Here is an 11,933-nt window from a genome sequence, read left to right on the forward strand (position 1 = left end):
TTAATTGTAATTTACACAATATAAATATAAATACTATTATAGACAGTGGTTTTATTCCATGTAACCACGTAAAGCGAGTTGGTAGAGTAGGGTAAAAAAAGAGTAGGTAAAACCGACGGTTGATGCGTTGAATCTCCGAACTGCTCCACGTGGAGTATGAGAGAAAAAATATAAAATTATATAATTATTCTATATAAATTGAATCAACTTGAAATACCGTTGAACCTAATATAACACATACTCGTAGCTTTTGGCGAGTTGAATACACGAAATACAAGATGATACATGAGTGGAGTTGATGCGGTGCATATATAATGCATTAGATCCGGAAAGAATTTAGTCTACTAGCTCCAAATTCAAATAAATTTATGAACCAACCAATTAAGTTATTCCTTTGGAAACTGGGGATGGTTGAACAGTAGCCAATAAGTTAGCTCCATGAGGGCAAACCCCACCAAAGGACTCAAAGCTCGCCTTTCCATGAAATCCCGGCACTGTGGTCCGTAAATTTCTTTCACGTGGAGTCACGTTCACTCACCTGAGCACCAACTCGGAGGTACACGCCACGTCATCCTCCATGCTATTAATTAAACCCGGCAGCAGGACGAAGCATCCGCCTACCACCCGAGAGAATCTTTTCAGAAGACTGCACGGGCTCCGCAGGCGGCCCGACTCCGCCCACCCCCCTCCATCATGCCGCCACGTGGCCCAGCCGACACCCCTCCAGTAGGACTGGACGCTGCGGTCTTCAGGACCGAGCGCCATTCTTTACTCGTTTCGTGCGACCTACACCGCATCGCATCGTTGTCTCTTATCCGATCCGCCGTGGCCCGTGGGGCCCGAGTCCCACATGCAGCGCCCACAATGCTCATGATGCCATTGCATGGGGATGATGGATGAGACCATGATGATGACCATAACATGCCATGAATGGGTAAACTCGAGGAGATCCGATTCGAGTTAGGATTACTTATTACCTATTTACTTCCTCTTTTATTTATCGTTCCACTCCCCCACCCCCACCCCCCCACCGCTATTTATATATGGCCAGGATATTCTTTTCTACACTCTAAACCCAGAGAGAGAGAAAGAGAGAAAGAGAGAGAGAGGTGACGAGAAGCCACGGACATGGGTGAGGTGAGTTGGGTGTTTTCTTAATTAGTCAAGAAGATTTTGTTCCTTGATTCGTTCTTGTGGGTTTTAATCCTTGGTTCCATGGTACAGGAGAAGGAGAAGGTGAAGGAGAAGAAGGGAGATGGGGAGAAGAAGGGAGAAGGGGAGAAGAAGAAGGAGGCAGCTGGGCCAATCGTGTTAAAGATGGATTTGCATTGCGAGGGATGCGCCATGAAGGTGAAGAGAGCTATCAAGGGAATCGAAGGTATCTTCGTCCTCGAAAGAATTCCTCAGGTTCTTGATTCCTTAATTGGGAAAAGAAAGAAAGAAAATAAATAAATAAAAACAAAAAACAAAAAAGAGTGCTCTTCCTAAATTGGCATCTCGAGATCTCTTTGTTCCTTCGCCCATGGCGCTTTTTAGCAGCAACTTGACCCTCCTTTTTTTCCACTTTCTCCGTAAAGGCGAAGCCATTTTTTCCCTTCTCCGTTCTTCGGCATGTGGCTTTCTGCTGAGATTCCAAGAATTAATATCTTCCCTTGTCCTGGCGTATATTAGGATTTTACTATTAGAATCTTTGGATTTATTCATAGAGATCAGTGCAAAGGTAGACTATCTGATTGATTTTGATTCCTAACGATAACCAACCATCCATGTGATAATATTCTTTGCTTCAACTATCAGATATATGCTTCAAAGTTCTGCACAAATTTATATACTAAATTATCCATGCTTATGCTAAACAGGGGTGGATAGCGTTACCACGGATACCGCGAATAACAAGATAACGGTGGCGGGCAAAGCGGATCCATGGCAGCTCAAAGAACGGTTAGAGACCAAAACCCGCAAGAATGTGGATATCATATCCCCAGCCAATCCCCCCAAGAAGGACGCGGCAAAAGACGGCGATGCAAAGAAAGGCGGCGCCGATAAGCCCAAAGAGCAGAAGAAATCGGACGACAACAAGCCCAAAGAGGTAAAAAAATATTTCAGAAAAGTCTATTTTACCCTCTAATTTCATGATTGATGTTGGCCGGGGAAATAATTAATTTGGAATTATACTATTTTACAGCTGCCGGAGTCGACGGTGGTGCTCAAGATCCGACTCCATTGCGAGGGTTGCATGAATCGAATCCGAAGGCGTATTACCAAAATTAAAGGTAAATTTAACTACTTTAAGTGATGGTTATTAATTGATATCGCAATTCCTAAAATGCCCTGACGTTTGGTGGTAATTACCGCAGGGGTGAAGCAAGTGACGGTGGACGCGGCGAAGGACCTGGTCACCGTCAAGGGCACGATGGACGCGAAGAGCCTCCCGGCTTTCCTCAAGGAGAAGCTCAAACGCACCGTCGAGATCATCCCCGCGAAGAAGGAAGACGGCGGCGGTGGCGGTGAGAAGAAGGAGAAGAAAGAGGGCGGCGACGGCGCCGAGAAGAAGGAGAAGAAGGCGGAAGGCGGCGAGAAGAAGGAGAAGAAGGAGGAGGGAGGTGAGAAGAAGGAGAAGAAGGAGGAGGGAGGGGAGAAGAAGGAGAAGAAGGAGGAGGGTGGGGAGAAGAAGGAGAAGAAGGAGGAGGGCGGTGAGAAGAAGGAGAAGAACGAGGGAGGAGAGAAGCCGGCGGCCGCGGCAGCACCGGCGCCGGCGACGGCGACGGTGGAGGCGAACAAGTACGAGTACTACGGGTCGTACGGTGCTCCTGCGGAGTACTACCACGGGGCCTTTGGTGCTCCGGTGGAGTACCACCACGGGTCCTACGGTGCTCCGGCGGGATACTACGGGCCGTACTACGGTCACCGCGCCGAGATGGTGCAGACGCCGCAGCTCTTCAGCGACGAGAACCCTAACGCTTGCTCGGTAATGTGATCATGGTTTGGTCCCCGGCGGTACATTTACCATCATTGTAGGTAGGGAGGTGGCAGAATGGCTAGTAGTAGGAAATATGTATGTATATCCGGAGATATGAGTTGTACTTACCGTATCGCCTATGTATATCCGATTTTGTTTCTTTGCCTTTTTATTTTCCCCTCTTTACTGCAATGAAATGAAATGAAGGGTATAATTAATTAAGACGACGTTTTTCTATTTCTTTATACTGCGATCGTGAATCTTTTTCCTTAGGAAGGACGTGTTTGATTCATTTTTATGGATCCCTCGTTCTATTATTAAAATTAGAGTCGTCCGTACAAAGTCTATATCAGACGTAATCCAAGGAGGGTGAGAGAGAGAGAGCAACCCCCGTGATTAATAACTATTAATTATTTAAACATTTAACTTTCGATAACGTTGACGTTAAGGAGGTGGGCGAATAGACAGCTGCATATGTTCTAGACGTGCCACTCCAATATTGATATTTGTATAATTTATTAATAAAAACACTCCAATATTCGACTCTTGTATTTTAGTTTAAATGTCTCAAAATACTCTCTATTGTTAGTTTTTCTATCAACTGTACTACCATATAGATAAGTTAAATTAACCATCGATTAAAATAATTTTCATATTCTTGAGAAAGTTTATAAGGGTAAGATAAAAATGGAAGGAAACCATATTTTAAGGTCGAATGAGGGTATTTTAAATATTGTTTTCTATTTTGTATTTCTAAAAGTAATGAAATTAAAAATTAAATTTTTTTAGTTAATTATTGTTAGGTGAAAATTAATTCTAAGTGCTTTGATGCATTAAAAACAATATATGACGAGTTATCATATGATAGATGTGAGCTCGACAAGTGATAGAAGTGGGGGTATAGGAATCATTTTGTGCTCACAAACCGAGGGTATCAAACGGAGTAAAGCTATTCACCTGGTTTACAATTTGACGGAGCTAGCTAGATTAGTGGGAGATGAATCAGCCTAGCTCTCTAGCGATTCATTAATCCTCGTTAATTAGGTAAACAACACATCTAGTGATATTAACTGGACAGTTATTTCTATTGTCAATGATTGTATGAGATGTTTGACCTACTTTTCAAGTCGATTATACTAGTATAGTTAATAATATTTCCACCCATAACCTTTAAAGACTTTCTCTACATAATCGTTTATGTAAAACTTGGTCTGGCCCACTTTTGATCAGCCTTTTGTAATTCTAATTTTAAACGAATTTCAGTCCACATCTCTTTATAAAAAGAGTTATCAAGTATGAATGACAATAGAAGCAAATGTTTTATAAATTTTTCAAATATTCATATGTAACTTTCCTTTTAATTGAGTGTATATGTCTTTTTGTCCCTTAAATTACTAAGACTTTAATTTATGTTGTCAAAAAGGTAACCTAAAAGATATTTCAAAAAATCGTGTATATTAAAATATATACATATGAATATAAAATTTAGAATTGTATACCCGCAACTTAAGAACTCGAGAAGAGTACACACGTAAAAAAATTGGAAAATAGTAATAAATTGTGCGTCTACGACACGCCGCAAAAAAAACTCAAGAAAAATATTTATTAGGTAGAAGGCTTTTGCTTAATGGTTATTAATTGACATTCTTAATGGTATTAATGGCTGGAATATCTTCCTTCTATATCCAATCTGCTATACAGTAACACGTAACTGGTGATAGGTAGTCTTGCTAATACTCTAAACTACTAATTAATCCTCTTGGTTGTAGATACTTAATAAAGAACTAAGTAGGTACTTAAAAAAAACCTTCGTCTACTTGGATTTCAAGATAGATCTCCACAAAATAATTTTTAAGTCAATGAGATCTAAGAGAAGTAGAAAACCATTTGGAAGAGTAAAAGATATATATTCTAGTTCTACCACACGATATAGAAAGAAAATCTAATTATTGTGGCTGAGCATTTGATTTATTTTCTTAGGTATAGCTATTTACACTATAAAAATGTACAAAGAATGGCAGTTCATTTTTGACAAGTGATATGACGAGATTTTATTTTGAGCTCAGGCTAAATTTTGTATTAATTTATACATTTTAAATATTTATACTTATGTTCAAAATTATTTTATCTTTATTTATTAAATTTTTTACTAAGGTAAAGATGTTAGATTTTCCATCCAATTTAAATGAGCACACATTAATTACAAAAGCATCCATATATTTAACTCATATCACCTTAACTAATCTCTTATTCCCAACACCACCACTACTCCACCCTTGCTAGAAACCACCGCAATGCGAGCTCTCTACCATACTCTCTCTCTCTCTCTCTCTCTCTCTCTCTCTCTCTCTCTCTCTCTCTCTATATATATATATATATATAGCTTGGGTGATATGACCCCCGTCTAAAAGTTGTAAAATTAGAGATAGTGGGTTCATCAGTGAATTCAATTCCAAAAGAATATTCATAAAATTTTTATATATTACTTAAAATTTTACAAAACTAGATTTATTGGTGTTGTATTATCTTGATCTATATTTTTAGTTTTCAGACACTATCTAGATTCACACTCTATCTAGGTCTAATCGGGATCTAAACGGAGATTTTAGGGTTGGTCGTTGTTGTCTTCAAATTGAGTGCTTTGATGGGTTCAGTCAGCTCTAGCTCGGATTCGCTGGGGTTTTAGATCCTTGAAAAATCCCTATTCTCCCTTCATTTGGAGATGCCGTATCTTGGGCTCATCATGCTATACTCGTGGGGAAGCAAATTGAGCGAGCGAGCAAAGCCTTCCTAGAGATTCCCCCTTCCCTCACCCTACGATTTAATTTTTTGCTTCAGCTTTCCTGGTTTAGTGGTTTGGAGGATTAATTGATTGGATACCCAAGAACCATAATCTTTCAAAAGAACAACTTCTACAACGATAGATAGGGGCCAGGTTTGGCATCTATGCCCCCTGCACTCCAAACACTATGAGAGCCTTTCAATGGGTACATTAGGTGGAATCATCTTTATAGGTCTGATAGTGGCTTGAACCTCCTTCATCTTGAACTCGAGTTTGTTGATCTCTAGACCCTCCAAATGGGCTTTCCTTCAGCTTAAAAAGGAAGAAAAAATTGGAATCGAAAAAGAGACCAATTCAACTACGTCAGGTCAAAGTGAGAATGACTCAGGACACTATGATGCTGCATCTGCGATGGCCTCGAGTGGAGCTACCAATAGGCAGGGCAACTTCAGCATGTCCTTGCCTATCTAAGGTGGCTTAGGAAGCTTGATCATCAATACTAAGGCATTGTGATAATTAGTTTTGGTCAATACCACCATCGGATGGAAGGTGGCACTAGTTTTATGCCTAGTCTCATCCCACTATAGACATCGTCCCTTCAACTTGAAGTCCAGCCACATCTCTTTGAAGTTAAATGTGATCGAACCTAATATATATAGCCATTTGTTATGATTCGATCACATAGGTTAAGTTAGTCGAGTCTATTGAGTCAAGTTGAGTCAAATTGAGTTAATTAGTTATATTTATCTTATTATTTTAAATTTTAAATAAATCGGATAATTCACATATGGACCCGATCCACTAGGATTTTTACCACTATTAATAGGAGTTGACATCTATTAATAATTATCATTGAATGAATCTAAGTTTAGCCAAATTATATTTTTCATCGTTATCGTTTACCATAGCCATTAGATCGATCATCTTTATCTTTCTAAGAGTAAATCATAGTTGTAGAAGCATTCTGATCTTTCAAACCATAGCCATCTTCTTCTATCAACATCACCCTACTTTATGGCTATCCACCACCACCCTTGGCTGGTTGCCACCTCCGACGACCGCTGCAATGTTAGATTTTACCATTATGACCTTCCTCCACTATTTTAATTGTATCTTCTCATCTAGACATTTGATTGATGTGAAACGAAAGTTATTAGAATCCTATCTCATGAGGCTACCACTATCGAAATTTTTATAATTTCCTACGTCTAAATTAGTCTAGATCTGGTTCGTAATACAATTGAGTGCCAAGTACAACATTCACGCCCTAGAGAAATAATAGATAAATGTCCAATCTCAATTAATGCCTTCAAACCTTCAACGTGAAACCATGACAAACATCACTTGCTCTTAAGATGGTGCCGCCTCCAATCATTACGTTGAAGCCTGAGATTAGTTGAGGTGTCAATCCAATCTTCTGGATGAGCCACTTATCCAAGAAACTATGCATGCTTCCTTTATGGTATGTTCAGGTTAAGAATGTATCAGGGTTCAATCTAGACTTTAGTTCTGGAATCTATATGTAGTATGGTTAGGGCAAGGTGTAGAATATAAATTAAATGGAAAAATTAGGCCTGTGAGTAGGCTAAATTGATGAGAAGAACAAAAGGAATATGTAAGTGATAGTTTTGGCGAAGGATAGTTTAACATATAATAACCTTAGAGAAAGGTTACGTGGTAAACTAGGGCAGGTTATGTAGATGATGATATCTTGGTACAAAGAAAGATGGGATAAGGGAGAAGTTGGATCATTCCTTTGAGACAAAGATGGCGATCATTCGTTTCGCTCCACGTGTTTGGCTCAATTCCTCCATAGCATGCAAGATTAGGCTCAATTTCATCTTCATGCCCTCTAGCCATACTACTCCATCGTTCCATTGAAACACCATCCATATGCCACTGAAATCAAAGGTTACCAGTCCAAGGCTTTGAAGCTATTAAGTACCAAGGACAACATTAGCTCCTTGTTCATCTTGGATTGCGTGTTAACCTTTCGTCCGAGAAATGTTGGCTCTAATACCAATGTTACGAACTAGATTTGGACCGATATAAATATAAGAAAATTATGAAAATTTAGATAGTGGTCATGAGTTAAGGTTCTAATGGTTTTAGTTTCATCTAAATCAAAGATTGGGATGAAAAGATATAAATAAAATAGTAGAGTAAGATCAGAATGAGGTAGAACGATAAATATCCGATGTTGTGACAGTCGTCAGAGGATGGCGGATGGCGGATGGCCATGGGATGGTGGTGGTCAGCCATATGAGGTGGCTCATAGATGTAGATACTGAGTAGGGTTTGAAGCTAGAGATAGGGTTTCTAACTTAGATCTACTCTTACGAAAAATAGACGACTACGATTAAAAGTAATGCAAGGTAAATAAACTTAACCTAAATGAATATTCAAGCATAAACAATTAGGGCTATACTCCACATATTTATAGAGGCTAATCCTAGATTGACTTTTATTAGGATTTACCTTATTAGCTTTCCTAATTCAACTATGACTCTTTCTTTAAGACAACTAAGACTCTTGTCTTAAGGGCTTTCCTAATTTAATTGGACTTATCTTAGTGGCTTACCTAAGTATAAATCAATTAAAAGATAGAAAGACTCAACTCAATCGACTCTACTCAACTAACCTAACCCACATGATTAGATTGTAACAAACAACACCAATCTTTGGTCCAGCAAAAAAACTTTCAACCTTTAGGTTTGGCTGAATCGAGTATCTCTCATCTCAGTTTGGTCCAACAATATTCATCTAAATTCAAAGTTATTTATGCTTCTTTTCCATGAGTATAGCATCTTCATAGATGTCCTCCAAGTTATATGGTCGAAGCGCTTGAACATCCACTTGGATTTCACTCCGCAATCCTAAAATAAAAGTGTTTTTTAACAATGAATCAGACCATGACAGAAAGCAATGAGCACTAATTATATCGAACTCCTCGTGATATGCAACCACGGTGGTTCGCTAAACCATCTTGGTGAGAAGAGCATTAAAATCTTCATAGCCTATTACCTCCAAACCATTTAGTGAGGCCAAAACTTAATCTTCATAACCCATTACCCCCAAGTTTCGGTGCGCGAGGGCGGCTTGGTACCAATGTAGGGCTAAGCCTTCAAGATGAAAGCTTACAAGCAAGACTTTTTGATCCTCCAACGTCCTTTGAAGTTAAAGAATTGTTCAACATGATATAGCCAATCAACAGGATCTTCGTCATTGAATTTTGGAAAATATAGCTGCATTGTTTGCCCTTGGATCCCATGGTTGTTATCCGCATCATATTCTCATCCAGGTCTGACCTGGGGTGGTTGTGGCCCATTCTATGTTGGTTTCTCCTCTTTTCTACCCCGGCTCAACATGGTTCAAGGTCTAGCTCCTCAATCCAATAGTCATCTTCATCGAAATTCTTGAAATCGACCCGATTCTCATGCCTGTTGTTGACCAGTTCTTGAAAACTACCATTTGCTACTCTAGCCATACTTGGACGAGGCAACAAGGGTTCTATATTCTGGTTTGGAGGTATTTGAGAGCTTTCAGGAACTAGTGGTAGTGGTGGAAAGGTATGAACCAATGGTGGTTGGCGAGTTGATCTACTAATCTTTGTGCCAACTCCATCTATTTTTGTGCCAACTCTTGTGTCACCTCCATATATCCTTGGGCCTTCACTTCATCGTTGTAGGAGGAGCTTCATTAAGGTTTGTGTCGGTTGGAGTTTCCTCCAATCTTCCATCCATTAGTGTTATTTCCTCTGTAGATTTTCTCACTCTTGTGTTTATCATTGATGTAGCTCCTAGTTTGTCAAATGTTAACCTAGCTTTGATACCACTTGGCATGTTTCAGTTAAGAACATATTGGGATTCAATCAATCTAGACTTCAATTCTAGAATTTATGTATAGTAAGGTTAAGGCAAGGCGTAGAATATGAATTCGGTGACGAGATCAGGCATGTGAGTATACTAAATTGATGAGAAGAATGAGAAGAATGCACTGGTAATGTATTTAACAAATGATAACCCTAAGTAAAGCTTACATGGTAAACTAGGGCAGATTGTGTAGATGATGATAATTTGGTACTACAGAATATAGGATAAGAAAGAAATTGGATCGTTTCTTAGGGATAAGGGGGCGACCAGTCAAGGAGGAAGGAAGCAATGGTATCTCTAGATCAAGCTAGATTGGCCAAAATTTGGACTTAGTCAAATGAGGGAGAAAGAGAGCAAGAGAGATGAAGATAAAAACCAATAATCCTAATTAACAAAATCATAATCAAAGGGGTTGCCTCAACACTATTTATAGGCTAACCCACGTCCTAAAGTTAATTAAAGAGTCCTAATACAAGAAAAATATGTAAATAACCAATATTCTAGACAAATTTGCCATCGGGCGTTCTAACGGGCCGTGGGCATTCGAATGCCCAAGATGGCTTTCTACTCTCGATGTTCGAACACCATGCCCAGGCGTCCAAATGCCTAGACCCGAGGGTGATGTTTCATGGTATGCTAAATCGTTGTGGCAAAACCAACATAAGATGGAAAGAGATTTTGTCCAGGACTTCAATGCTGACCCCTAGAGGTTCCTGAGCAGTGGTCTCTCCATCTATGTCCTTCTCTATATGTCCATCAACTTTGTCTTTGTTCGTATTACCTAGCATCACTCTCTTGGGAGATCGAGCACATTTATGGTGGAATCTATGGAGAAGGTAGGTGTTACTTGGTGATGAGTTTGGTGCATAAATGGTAATGATGGTGGTGGTGGAGAAGACAGTGGTGTAAGGTAGCGATGGTGGAGTGGCAGTTTGGGGCGGCTGACGATAAGGAGATGGTGGTGGCCGATAGAAAGGGCATGATGGCGAGGTGATTATAGTGGAGCATGGTGGTGGTGGTGGTGGTTGGTCGGACTCAAAAAGAGAATAGTGGGAAAGAGGTGGTCGACCCTACATGATTAAGAGGATCGACAGAGGAAGAGGGAGGCTAGCCGGCGATCTTGGGTGGCAGTGGCTAGGGTTTGAAGGAATTAAGGTGGGCACAAAAGAGATAGAGAGAGAGAGAGAGAGAATAGAAGGGACTCAATTAATCAATTCATTAATAGTTTAAATCTAGTTGCACTCCATATATTTAAAGGAGGCTAACTAACTTGACTAAACCAAACTAACCAAATAACTTATGTAATAGCAAACGGAAATAGCAAATGACTCAACAGAAATATAAATTGACCAAGCTAAGATAACTAACTCGACCAAGCGAGATCAATGTCCAATGAAGTGGTTTGATTTGACCTGGATTACATCATCATGCTCCCATCTCACTCAACCAACCCATAACCATCATACATCATCGATTCTCTACACCACCACTAACCCACCCTCGCCAGAAACCACCCCACACCACCATTCTCATTCTTATTCGTCTCTATCTAGCTCGAGTTCCTATCTCACCCAACCAACCCGTAACTATTACCAACACCACTTCCACCACCTTCCTTCACTTCTACTACCACTGCTTGTGCCACCACCCTCTAACCGACGGCCATCCCAATTGGTTGCTACCACTACCTTATCTTTGTTTTCCATTCCTTTTTCTTTCCTCTCCTTTATCCTTTCTTCTACCTTGCTCAACCCACAAGCATGCAACTAGTGACACACCTCATCTTTGCCAGTGAGGCATTGCTGATAATCTCTTCTCCCCTCACTACGGTGTTCGCGAGTACCATTTTGGGCCCACCCGTTTCAATGTAAGCCAAGAAGTGGATGGTGCTATGTAGGCTCCAAAGGTGGTAATCCATGGTGGTCTTAGAGAGTGTGGAGGCACCTAGGCTAGCGTTCCTTGCCAAGCAAGAGATGAGCACTCCCTTCTATATCACAAAGAAGGCCCATGAAAACTACAATCAAGGGAGAGGGAGAGCACGTGACACTTGTTCTTTATTTTGGAAAGCTCAAGAGAGAAAGGAGGGATGAATTAGTTTTTTATTTGTTTGATTGGCTAGGATGAAGATGAGAGTTAGAGAGGAGGCAAGTGAGAAGTCGGAGGAGGAAGAAGGAAGATAGTGAAGAGTTGGGGAGTGGAGAGAGGTAAGAATGGAGATTTTTTCCTTTCGTTGTTAAGGTTGAGGAACAAGACGAGAGTATTTTAGTCTATAAAATATAATAAATTGAGGGTATTTTTCTCTAAAAATTATTTGGGCACA

At 40.1% G+C, this 11,933-nt stretch overlaps 1 protein-coding gene across 1 annotated transcript; it reads left to right on the forward strand.

Moving 5' to 3' along the window:
- The first annotated feature begins 947 nt into the window (after nt 1-947).
- On the forward strand, nt 948-3,181 carry LOC140785287 (uncharacterized). The gene is made up of 5 exons (XM_073133103.1): nt 948-1,137; nt 1,225-1,378; nt 1,860-2,089; nt 2,186-2,273; nt 2,358-3,181. Exons 1-5 carry the CDS (start codon nt 1,129-1,131, stop codon nt 2,975-2,977), a joined length of 1,101 nt encoding a protein of 366 aa, XP_072989204.1. The 5' UTR covers nt 948-1,128; the 3' UTR covers nt 2,978-3,181.
- Nucleotides 3,182-11,933: the final 8,752 nt, after the last annotated feature.

Source organism: Typha latifolia, chromosome 3 (assembly GCF_019914945.1).
Source record: "Typha latifolia isolate L0001 chromosome 3, TyphaL0001v2, whole genome shotgun sequence".
In the NCBI taxonomy this organism is placed as follows: Eukaryota; Viridiplantae; Streptophyta; class Magnoliopsida; order Poales; family Typhaceae; genus Typha; species Typha latifolia.